The 12,487-nt window shown below is 38.0% G+C and overlaps 1 protein-coding gene across 6 annotated transcripts in view; it reads right to left on the bottom strand.

Annotated features, from left to right (window-relative positions):
- Positions 1–152: 152 nt before the first annotated feature.
- The window catches only part of RNF144A (ring finger protein 144A), a 67,131-nt gene continuing 54,796 nt past the window's right edge, over positions 153–12,487 (bottom strand). For all 6 annotated transcript variants that reach the window (XM_027690223.1, XM_027690218.1, XM_027690217.1 and 3 more), the window contains 5 exons: positions 12,393–12,453; positions 11,113–11,320; positions 9,115–9,262; positions 7,818–7,907; positions 153–4,933 (listed from right to left, as the gene is read on the bottom strand). In XM_027690223.1, the coding sequence (XP_027546024.1) occupies positions 4,802–4,933; positions 7,818–7,907; positions 9,115–9,262; positions 11,113–11,320; positions 12,393–12,453 (639 nt within the window). In that variant the 3' untranslated portion in view covers positions 153–4,801. The remainder of the gene's footprint in view (positions 4,934–7,817; positions 7,908–9,114; positions 9,263–11,112; positions 11,321–12,392; positions 12,454–12,487) is intronic.

Raw genomic sequence — 12,487 nt, forward strand, 5'->3', positions numbered from 1 at the left:
AATTATGCCCAGAAGTGCCGCAGGAGGTCTCCAGGCTGTGTTTGCTCCAAAAGACTGAGAGGCAGAGAAGCCCAGAGAATCCTATAAAAGTACTTTTCTTTAGCGGATGTACAGAGCTGAAAAGTCACTATGAAGAATCACAGGAGACACACTCATTTAAAATATCTATTGAAATTACAAATTAAACTCTTCGGTATGATTCAAAGTACAAAACACCACATTAAAAGGCATTCAACAGCTCTTTTATACATCACAGTGTTAGTGGCACAAAATGTACTTACATTTCAAATACATCAACAGAACTATTTTTACACTCATCAAATACATTATTTATACATATGCATGACTCCTTCATGCTTATCCCTATACAAGTTTAAAATACATCATGATAAAATGATCAAGAAAGGTTCAGTTATGGACCACGTACCTGTACCTAATGTTCCTGAAATTCTTATAAGAGATACACAAATCAAAGCAATAATGAAGACCACAGGGCTCTAAACACAAACAGCATGCCTTACTTAGTATAAGTGCATTAGCAATTAAGCGCTGATACAGGCTTTTCTTATGTCCTTAATATCACTCTTATTAACAACCGCATTCTACTTGTTTTCCTCAGGCTTTCAGATTATGTATGTGAAATGTACAAACTTTGGTTTTTGAAAAAAGCAAACCTGCACAAAGCTTTATGCATGCTGCACCTCACTGGGATAACGGCCTGCATTAAATACATTTATTCTTATACAGTAAAAGGCCTACAGATGAAATGCACAGAACTTCATTTTTATCTTCCTGCCCATAATATTTAAAAAAAAAAAAAAGCACTTCATACTTTTCTGACCTATGAATGTTTTATCCTGTCAGCTCCATAAATGAGGGCTTTTCACTGATTTTGATTGTTTCCTGCATGTCAGGAGATCAGATGTAAGCTGAGATTTGATCCAGTCAGCTGTTATTTGGGATTCTGCCTAATTCATAAACCAGAGTATTTGAGGAAAGACCATGCTATTTGGTATGTGAGGGAAAGCATCCCAAATTCTTGACATGCTAAAGTCAGTAGGAGGAGGCTTCAGGATGACTGCCAACGTGAATAAAACTGAAATAATAACATAAAACAACAGTAAGCTTTTATATATAATCGTTCATCACAAACTCTTGAAGAGCTTCAAAACCAATTAATTTGCCCTCACAGCCATCTTATGAAGTAGACAAACATTGGTTCATCCATTAAAAGGACGGTTAAATTGAGATAAAAGGAGATAAGTGACTTGTCCAATGTGGGGGAAAACCCAAAGCTACCATCATTGAAGTTAATGTGAGCTGTGCTCCTGATCTCTCTCAGGACTGACTTCAGCCTAACTAACGAATAGCAAGCCTAGGGAAATCCAAAGCCTCTGGAGTTGGGACTCAACACTCACTAGACATGACATCACTTCACCCAGGACATGCAAATGAAGTACTGTTACAAACTCCATTAAAAACAGTATTTAGGAATGGGCCATTCACTTAAGAGTTGGACTCGATGATTGTTGTGGGTCCCTTCCACCCCAGAATATTCTGTGATTCTGTGTGAATGCAAAACCCCTAAATGATAGCATAACCATAAAAATGCAACAGAAATCATATTGTGATACCTATTTTTCTGGTGAAAAATCTGAAAAGCCATAGCTGTTGTAATTTCATTTGAAAAGCAGCAGAAACAAACATTAACTTTTCCATGGCAGGGCATTTAAATGTCAGAGTTTAAAATAATGTATTTACAATTCAATTTCAGGGTATTTAATGTCACAGTATCAACATAAGCCATAACATTAAAACACTCTGAATAATAATACCTTACCACCAAAAGTTGCTACTTTGGAACCAAATTAGCATTACAAAAGATAAAACAATGGCAACAAACAAAAAAATACAGATGGAATGACATTTAGCAAACCTGAAAAGACTAGGTATTTGTTAAATATATGTAGGCATATAGTTTATCCCAACAGCCAGGATGTGAAACAAGAGCTGTGTCATAAAATTCTCCAGTAGCAATTCAAGTGCGTTGAGATCAGAGATATACTAACATAGTTTTCCCATTATATATAATGTTACCTGTGAGCATCAATTATAAATTCTTATTTAAAAAATATCTGTATTTGGAAAGGACATTTTTCTTTCCTTTTTGTTTTAAATTTGGAAATGCATTAATTTTGACATTGATTATTAACTGGCCACACAATACTCTGGGAAACTCAAGTTTTGCTGTATTGACACATAAAGGCTAAGAAAGGCAGAGAAAACAAACCTTATCATACCAGGACACTCTAATACTGTTCACAGGGCACTGAACCTCTGCTGTTTACTATGACCCCAGTAGTATACATATGTGGTCATCAGAGTCACAGCCACAATACAGCAGCATCTCTTAGTGCCCCCAATTAGAAAATTAATAACCCATGAAGTCTTTACATGCTGTTGTCCAGGTTTTTCCTCTTCTCCAGTTAAAGAGAATTACAGGGCCATGGAGGAAAGGCTACAGTTCAAGCTTACCTGCTGGAAGCTGTCCTTCTCAGAATCCTTCACAGAAGGTTTTCTGCACAGTGAAGCTATGACTCAGGACAACTCAGGTGCTTGGCTTGGGATACCTCTGGGAGATGGACTGCGCTGATGCCAGAGCCAGAGGGAGATAAGCACTTCACTGCCTGCTGAACTCAGCAGTGCTTCAGACACCCTTAGGGGCTGGCAAACAGTGATCAAATGCACTACCCAGTCTTCACTACAGATATTTTTTAAGAACAAGGCAATTTTTAATAACAAATTCTAGACTACTAAAAATACTCAGGTAACAAAAGAACTGTGCATTGCCATAAACAATCTGAAGATATCACAAGGAGTTCATATTTGCTGGAAACCAGCTATCCTTTGTCTTCACATTTTAGTGGCTGAACTCATTAAAATCAAGCCAAATAAGTGAACTACAGATAACCTACAGCTCCTAGAGCTAAAATCTGTGGTTAGACCCAGTTTGAATTTGAATAGTATTAAACCTGGAAGATGGGGGAGGAGAATAGTTTATAAAAAGACAGTGGCCCTTTTCAAAACTGTGCCCTACAGTATCTTTATTAACAGATAGACTGTAAAACAAAAGCTAAAGAGTAATTTTTTATGCTTGAGCTATGAAAACACATTCCTAGTCTGTGACAGCAGACAGAAGTAGTTGCATTTAAGGGTCTTAAGACATTTTCAGTGTAAAGTTATTCTGGCTTCAAGATATCCATTCGCCTCAGTACATTGCTGATGCACAGAACTAAATGATGATGACAAAAATGCAGTCAGACTTCAGTCCACAAGCCAGTCAAAACAATGTTTTCCTTCATTCTTTCCTTCATACACATTGTTTCAGGTGCTTCATATTTCATAGCAAGAAGTTATCAGTCAAATTCTTGCAGGCTTTAAAATCAAAGCAAAATGGTTTTCAACAAAATATTTCTAAAGAGAAACCACAATGATGTAGCATGTTGGCTAGCACACTTTACTACCCTGAAAACACAGCACTGAATACTGCAAAACTATCAAGTGATTATTTTCCAAATAAAACCTTATTTTGTTACAGTGTTGTTATTAACACAATACACCACATCTCATACAATACGAACTCTGAAATGGGCTAAGTAGTTTAAATGTAAAGTAGAACTTTTAAATATATCCCAGGCATTTTATTATTAACTACAGGGATAATCATGATGTATTTTTATATTTAAAAGGGAAGATTCATTGATAACCCAAGAGTCTGCTAAATATTAAAGTTAGTCCTGTATTTTTTAATAATTGCCCTAAAGACAGAAGCAATATATCCTGAACTTCCAAAATATTTCAATAGCACAGCTATTTACACATTTGGTTTAAATAGGATTATATATATATATATCTATCTCTCTATGTATCTATAAAAAGATTAAGATACCTGGATTAGAAGTTATGTAGCCCTATTAAGTGTAGCAGAACCCTAAACAACAGCAAAAAATAACAATTCAGAAAAACACTAGTGGTCCAGTGGTAATCAATACCATCAACGCATTTTTAAAAGAACCTTGATTAGATAGCAGGTTTGTGTCACCACTCAACTTACAGCTTCATCAATTAATTTTAAAATATAGCTTTTAATCAAACAAATTTCTTATAAGACTTGACAAAATTTGTGGAAGGCAGCAGGATGAACTTTGTCCCTCTAACCCTCCCCAAATTTCAAGAAAGGCATAGGATGGCCTATATGCACCTTACTAATTTTGTTATACTTGGAAGAATAGGTACTAGAAAGGACATTTTGATGGCTTTAACAAAAACAATGTGTAATAAACATAATAAAGTCACACTAAGTTGACTATCTGATTTAAATGATAGGCAACTTAAATATATACAGGAATAAGACACCAAATCTGGAAGGGAACAGATATGCAGAAGTTTATATTTGTATGCTTTTTCAGCTTGTTTTGCTGATGTCGTTCAGTACAGTTCCCAGTCCACTAGCAGGGCAGCACCAACTTTTTGCATTATTTTTAGCAGTATTACCTCTTGATTTCAGATAGCTACCCAGGTCCGTGGTCTCCCTTTAGCACCAAACTTGCCTTCTGTTATCCTCCTTGTCTATTATCAAGTGATCTATATAACAGTAGTAACAACAGTTTCTGGAACCAAGACAGTGTGTCAACAAAAAGCAGAATGGGGCAAGTAAGGCTACAGCAATGTAAGTGCAAGAGGGAAACATAACAGCACAATAAAATAAAAACACATGTGATGAGTCCAATCTTTTCCCAGTCTAGGTAGGTAGAGGGTCATCATCTCCTTTATTACATTTGCACTTGCAGCACAAAACAAATGGTGTAGCAAGTAGAAGGAAAGGGGAGGCCACCAAAAGCAGAAGACCAAATCCTGCAAAAATTCCTACCACCTGCAAGAAAAAGGGATAACATTGTGTCAGGGATAGCATTACCTAGATTCTCTGCCTGCTGACACCAGTGCATCATCAGTGTCAAAAAGACCTCAGCAAATGCCATTGACCTTACCAGAGCCAGGACTCGCTCTAGGTGTACACTGCAGTCAGCTCCTGTGACCAGTAAATGTGAGGGAAAGCGGAATGTTCGTGTTTCATGGCTCCAGTCAGAACCATGCCACACAACTCGGTTCCATCGCAAAACGTGATGCAGATGGCTATTTGCCTTTTTGAGTTTTCCTATATCTCAAACAAACTAATGAAGCAAATGACTACTCAAAAGCTTAGGAATTTCAGTCACAGATTAAAACCACTACAGATTATAGGAGGACTTTGCATATGCAATGGCTTTTGCAGTCAGACCTAAGATCATCCTGCTGCTTCAGGGGACAAGATCTAACTCTTTCTAAAAGCATTTTTTCATTGACATTTATTAATTGCCCTCCTCCCAGCATGGGAAGAGGACCACAGACTTACCCATCCTGTCATTGTGCCAAACTAATAATTTCTACAAAGTTGAAATTTGGAAAATTACTTAAAAAAACATTCAAGTTGAGGTTCATTGCCTGAGAAAGTTCCTCATTTGCCATAGGCAGCTGTAAGAGTGATGCTGCAACAATATGCCCACAAATTATTTGAGGAAATAATTTAGATTTATTCACATAAGAGTGCCTGTGAATAATTTTGAATAATGAAGGCAGGAGTGGAATGCTAATTTGCTAGCAAAACCTCACTACAGAAGGCAAAATGAAATTAAGAGTGTAGCATTCATTAAGAATTCTTCTAAGTCAGGGATAGATACACCACTCCAATTAGCTGGCAAATATTTAATTGGCCACGGTATAGATGTGACGATCCACTAGCACTTTTGCTGGCCACGGGCAATTTCGCATTTTGATTACCTTGCACATCGTTTTGCCATCACTCCACTCCGGGAATTCCGGCAGGGTGAGAGGGCCGGGTGGCTGCGGGAGATGGCGCTGTGGGACAGCGCTCACCATCCCTGGCTCCGGCACTCTTGGATTCTGGCTGTCCAGGGATATGCAGCTCAAACCTCATTGCCCTAACAATTTTATTTCTTCCCAAGAGCAATTTCTTTTTCAGCTTCAGAGGTGGGCACGTTTCATAACGCTTTTTTTTTTTTTGGTGGCGCTGATAATTGGCTGCAACTTCCATTTACTAATCTTTGCATTATTTCTCACAGATATAAACCAAAGCTAAATTCTCATCTTTAAAAAAACACGAGCTGCAACTATTACTATGTTGCTTTTTGGAGTCAGCAGGCCCTTGTTTAGCTCTTTGCAGTGCAGGCTGAGTGCAGTGGTCAGACAGAGTCAAGCTAGATGTTATCAATTCAATGGACCAGACTGACTACTGGTAATTAAAATTAAAATATCTATTTACACCTTCTTCTCGGCCTCAATATGCCATCAAAAAAATCATCAAGTTTCATTTTGTTTGTTGTATTGGTTTTCTTTTTGTTTGGTTGGGGTTTTGTGGGGTTTTTTTTTGGGGGGGGGGGTGGTTTTCATTTGTTTATTTTTAAATAAAACTGACTGCTGAGTATTACTTATTTATTTTCTACTTGGTTGTTCGCCTTCTGAAGAAATTGCTGCCTTATTCAGCATTAAGCCATTTCCTCTGGCCAAAACCAATATTTTTTTAAACCCACAAAAAACAAATCAAAGGCTCACCTCAATTTACTTTGGGTAAATCTAAGAATAAACAACTTAGTCAAAGAAACTTAACATAAGGAAACAATTGCAGTGTTGATTTGGCTTTAGTGGGTTCAGCAGAATTATATCCTGATTGCTAGAGAATGATCACTTCCTTTCTCAACAATGACTTGATCAAACATACCATGTATTAAATATATTTGCACAAACTGCGGTGGCTTAGAACAGATTCCAACTATCAGATTAATTGCCTCATATTACAGGTGTATCAAGTAAGCTTAATGTACCCATACACTTCCTAAGATACCAATGGCTAAGCCAAGCAAAACCCACTCCATAGCTCAGGTACTCAGTGGTGCATGTGAAAGGAGAGGGGTGAGACCCTTCTCCTTTTATTTCAGTTTAGCTGTTTGTCCAGACTTGAGGGTTATTCTGTAGACTTGGGGCTTATGCTCAAATGGAAAGAAATCTGTACTTCAAGAAAAGTACTTCATCTCAAGCTACAGTAGCTTTTTACAGGCACACAGTTTAGGAAGAGATGACTCAGATACACAGATGTCCCCGTATCTCTGAAGTGACTGTAAAGGCAGTAGATTGGACCAAATCACACATTAGCATTTATACTGCATTCATCCTGGGTCCAGCCACACTGAATCTAGACTACAAGAGCTATTCTCACACTCTTTGCAACTGTCAATTTGAATCTCTATTTGAAACTACTGATAAGCTTTCAGGGTTACTTTCTATTCAACCTACACGAATGAGTCAAATGGAGTCCATAGCAAGATATGGACTGTATTCAAGCTAATTCCTTTCCAGTTCTGGATCTGGACCTAAAGATCCCTTGCAAGAAGAGTTTTTCTGTTAATAATATGGATGGTGGCAACCTAGTTTGTCCTCCAGGTTCGGTGAGGACATATCGGGGCTGGCACTAAAGTGGTTCTGCAAACGTACCTTTTCTTGTTCTCAGTGACTTTTTGTCAAGGAGTGTCCTCTCTTGAAGAACTAATTGTTCCTCTCCAAGCTACTGCCCTCTTTAAATCTGCCATGAAAATCAGTTACCATGTAGCACAGAATTTTACCCTAAGGTGTAAAATGAGTAAAGCAAACAAAGAGACTATGACAGCAGTAGACCTATACAGAGCTTTTAAAGATCTGAGCTTTACCTGTGTCCTGTGCCAGATAACAGATGCCCTGGAGTGACCCAGCTTGTTTCGACAAGGTCCTTTGTCATAATGTATAAGGAGAAAATCATCCTACAAAATATTAAATGAGAAGGTAGGCAATAAACAGAAATTCTTCAAGTTACAAAATACCATATCCTAGGAACCTAAAACCAGGAATTGTATAGGAAGATAAAAGCAGATGGATATGGTCAGGTCTAACCTTTCCAAAGTACTTTTTTTAGTTATAGATATATAGTGAATTCTCCCAAAGGCTCTCAAGCTGCATATTTAAGTGCTAGCATGGAGTTTAGCAAGAAGATCCAAGAAGATAACCTGACTATTGCATATATTTTACACACACAGAGAAAGAACAAGGGAAAATAAATACTTCTACTGCAAAATTCCCAAAGTTGATTCCTTTCACTAGTTGAAGAATAGAAGAAAGACAATACAGACTTTTGAGATATTATGTCCCTATCAGTCCTGCCATCCTCACACAAACCAGCCAAGACAGCAGGCCTAGTACCAAGGGAATGCTGCTTTTTATTTGAGAATGTGAGAAGCCTGTAACTTGAAGACTGTTATTAAAGTATTCAAATGGGACAACCACAGGATTTGAGTCGTCAGAGTAGCTTTCAGGAACCTAACTTCCTTTGCTATTGTTAACAATGCTGTAAAGTAAAACTGATAACATGGAAACAGATGTTGTATATACTCTGATCCTTGGGCATGATAACAGGCTGATTTAAAAAAAATATAAACAAATGACAGCAACAGCTTATAGACTGATAAATTCCTGGTGTTGGGAGAGTATTGTATTATTTTTCCTATGTCAGATCTATTTCTTGCCCCATAGAATACAATGAATGGTAAACAAATCTGACTGTTAGTGACACACCAAATCTAGTTTATCTGTTAAAACTTCCTCAGACTAATAGCATTGCGACATTCATCCCTGTATCTCCTTCAAGAAGGGCACCATTGAAAAATAAGTACTGAAAAAAAAGCAACGCCCCTCCTCTATGTTAGTTGCCATATAAAGATTGTAAACAGATTATTCTTATAAAATTTTACTTTTTAATAATTATTTACTGACACACACAGAGCAAATGCTAAGATCACACACGTCAGACAAGTAAAACAGAGCATATAAATCCTATCAAATTTTCAGCAATGGCTCTGGTGGGTTGTGGCCAAAAGCTAGTGAGCTATTATTTAATTCACTGTAGAGACAGCCGCATGGCAAAGCAATGAACTTCTAGGCTTCTGAGAGCCAGAGTGCATGGCATATACTCACATCAAGAGATTCCAGACAGTACCAGCAAAAGGCATGTTTGCAATTCTTACACATCATTTGGGCACAGCCTTCATCTCTTTCAATGTAAACTTTACACTTTGGACAGCGTTTGATTGGAGCGTTGTCATCTTCCACTTTAAAAACTGAACTGTGGGAGAGAGTGAGAAATCAGTAAGATGTGTGGCCATGTCAGTTTAGAGAAGACCGTCTAAGAACTGTGCTACAAAAGCAGGCCTGCTTTCTTGTTAAAAAAACAACAACTGAGAACTTACTAGAGATTCAGGTATTAAACTGAATTTTATTATTCAGATATTTTGGCTATACACTATTTTTCAAACATATCTCTGGAAAAGATGTTTAATGACTGCAGTGTCTACATAAAAGTTAGGATATTTTCTTTACCACATATTTTACCAACTGTTTTTGTTATCTAGTGATACTAATTGATATGAAACTGTTTTCTCCTGGAATGTAGCAGATGAGCAGCTAGTTCACACCTAAATGTTTTGCACCTCTAGGTCATTTTCCTTTTTTCTCCCTTCTTTCTGAGAAAAGGGAACAATCCCTTGATTGCACAATAAGCCCAGACCATATTCCTTTGGATTGGGCACCAGGGAGAGATTACTTATCTCTTCCCTCCTTGAGGATCCTCCCTAGGAATTTCCCTCCAAATAAAGAACCATAAGGTTTTGGGGGCATGTCATCCTTCCAGAGTTGATCTCTGTCCCTGTTGACACAGTCCTAACAAGTCACTGTTCATGAGTTAGGATCAGCACAGACTCTTCTTGTCTTGCACAACTGTGCAAAACCACTATATGAGGTGTCCCCTCATATAGTGAGCACAACACAGAGGAATGTTGAAACACTGGAAGAACATTTATTTCCCTTGGGGAGCTTTCTACTGTATGCAGGTTTTATGCACACTAATAACTAAAATGTACCTTAAGAAATGAAAATTCCTGCACCAACTGCCAGTGGAGATACAAGAATAACTGATGGGGAATCAACAGTTTGCTGGAAAACAAGACTGACACTTGATTGATTGGTTTACCCAATAGCAGGATAAAAGGACACACACTAATTACTTAGGAGCAACTGTATTACAGAAAACTGCTTTGTATCCATAAAATGCACATGAAACTCCAAATGCATTGTAGGACAAGTTGCTACTGGCCCATTATGCTCCAAAATAATGAAAAAAATCAACTTTTACTCAGTGGAGTGAAAAATAAAGCATGAAATAATTAACTAAGAGCAACAAAAAGACTAAGCAAAAATAGATGACATTTTTTACCTTGCCATGAAATTTAGGAAGCTTCAGTTCTTGTCAAGCACACACAAAAGCATGTGCAAAAGTTATATTTGATCAGGAACTCGTCATGACAGCATCCTAGCTAGTCATCTGTTACAGTAAAGCTTGTAAGAAGACAAGTTAGGAGTAACTATGTCCAAGGCTGGGCAGGGCTTTATTGATGCCTTGACCTGCGATACAAACTTTGAAAAAGCCCAAACATGAAGTGGAACACATGCACAACAGCCTTTCTTATTCAGTGGCTGCAGTATGCCATGGGAAACTGCTTGAAACAAAACTTAAGATCATGGGCCAAATGTGGAGCAGTGAGGATGATTGACAGGGCATCCTAAAAATCACTGTCTGGCATGATGTTACTAACCCACACATGGTCCAGGAGAGTAGCAGTAACAAGATCTTCTTTCAAGGAAGCTCATGAGCTGCCTGGATGTCATATTTTCCCACTGGGGCAAAAGGTCAAAGGCCCAAGCAGCTCCTTTGTGCTTTGCTGGGAATGGCGGTAAAGAGCAAGGCTGCCAAGAGCTATTCAGTTTTGGAATATGGCATTAAAAGAACAGGAACGACTAAGAAAAGGAAACAGCTTTAAAACAAAACATCAGGAAAATGCCTCTTTACTATTCATAATCCGATTTGTTCAATAATTGAGTGTTTAGTTTCTAAATACTTGATCTTTTGCAATACTTTACCTTGTTTCTCCTGGAAGAAAAGAGATTGGCATGTTCTCTTGACAGCCTTGACCTGGATGCCAATTAGATTTGCAAGCAGAGCAGAACTCAATGTCGCACGCTTTGCACTGGACCAGCTGGGGGTCCTGTGGGCTTGATTCCTGGAGCTGGCAAACTGCCTGGCAAGTAGAGGATGGACACCAAGTCCGGCATGGATCCAAAAGCACTTCTGCAAAGGGACATAAAAGAACAAAATTCAAAGGCGGATACAAGACTGGCCTTCCATAACAATGCATTCCAGCTGATGTTGGCTGGCAGGGCTTTTGAAGACACAAGTTTTCAAAAGGAGCCTTTTAATTTATGCTACCCTCTTAGACATAAACCTGGCCTGTTTTCCAAACTAAAGACACCAAACTAAAGTGAGCTTCACAAGTCCGAATTAATTGCCCACTTCCATTCACTGAAGTAAACTTGTTCTGAGAATAAGATTTTTTTCTTTTCAGCTGTACTTCAAATTAAGCACAGCATATACTAAGCAGGTAAAACCCATTAGAAAGTGTTTTTACAGTGCCTTGCCCATTAGGACTCTTATTTCAAGTTGGCCTCTGTCCTAATGTGACCACAGGATTAACAATGGCATAAGACTCTTATAAGAGTTTCATCCCTTTCTTAGAGGTTCCTTACAGGTAAGTTATTTCAAGTTTCAAAGCCCACTGAAAACAAAATAACTAACGAACTACATAAAAAATTAAATTACTTCAGTGGTTTCTAGGCTGGATCCTGCCCTCAGCAAAACCTTAAGTTCTCTATGACCACACCATTCCACATCCCAATAGGCATGCAGTCAGCTTAACACAAACCTTGTTAATGCTTATATTGTTACACACTACACATAGAACTGCTTGGTAATTCTGCACCAGATGCAATTCCAGGAGATAATGCTGACTCTGTGAAAGAGGTCAGTCTACCTCTCCAGCCCCTACAGTACCAGTAGTCAACTTAAACAGCAAAGCTCAAAATAGAAGTCACTCCTTCCCTTAGTTATATAGCAATATAATACATAGCAATTTTCTTTCCTTCATTTATTGCCAGAGTGCTGTAGTTCTGGGAATCACACAGGCAAGAACAGAAACAACTACTTTTTGGGTGTTGGTTTTGATTTTTTCTTTTTTTGTGATGACCAAACAATTAATGCACAATGTTACTGCATGAACATGTGCAGAGACAGATTCTGATTTATAGGATTTTTCTGGAATGATACCATTCTCACAGCATTCAATGGGTAATGTTACATGTGTTACCTCTTTCAAACTGTAGCTTCTTATATCTTTGCATGATTTCTGATGCAACCATGCACTCAATCTGTTGAAGGAAGTAAAACAAAGACAAATTTCCA

The sequence above is a fragment of the Neopelma chrysocephalum genome, unplaced genomic scaffold (assembly GCF_003984885.1).
Source record: "Neopelma chrysocephalum unplaced genomic scaffold, ASM398488v2 Primary Assembly neopelma1_80b, whole genome shotgun sequence".
NCBI lineage: Eukaryota > Metazoa > Chordata > Aves > Passeriformes > Pipridae > Neopelma > Neopelma chrysocephalum.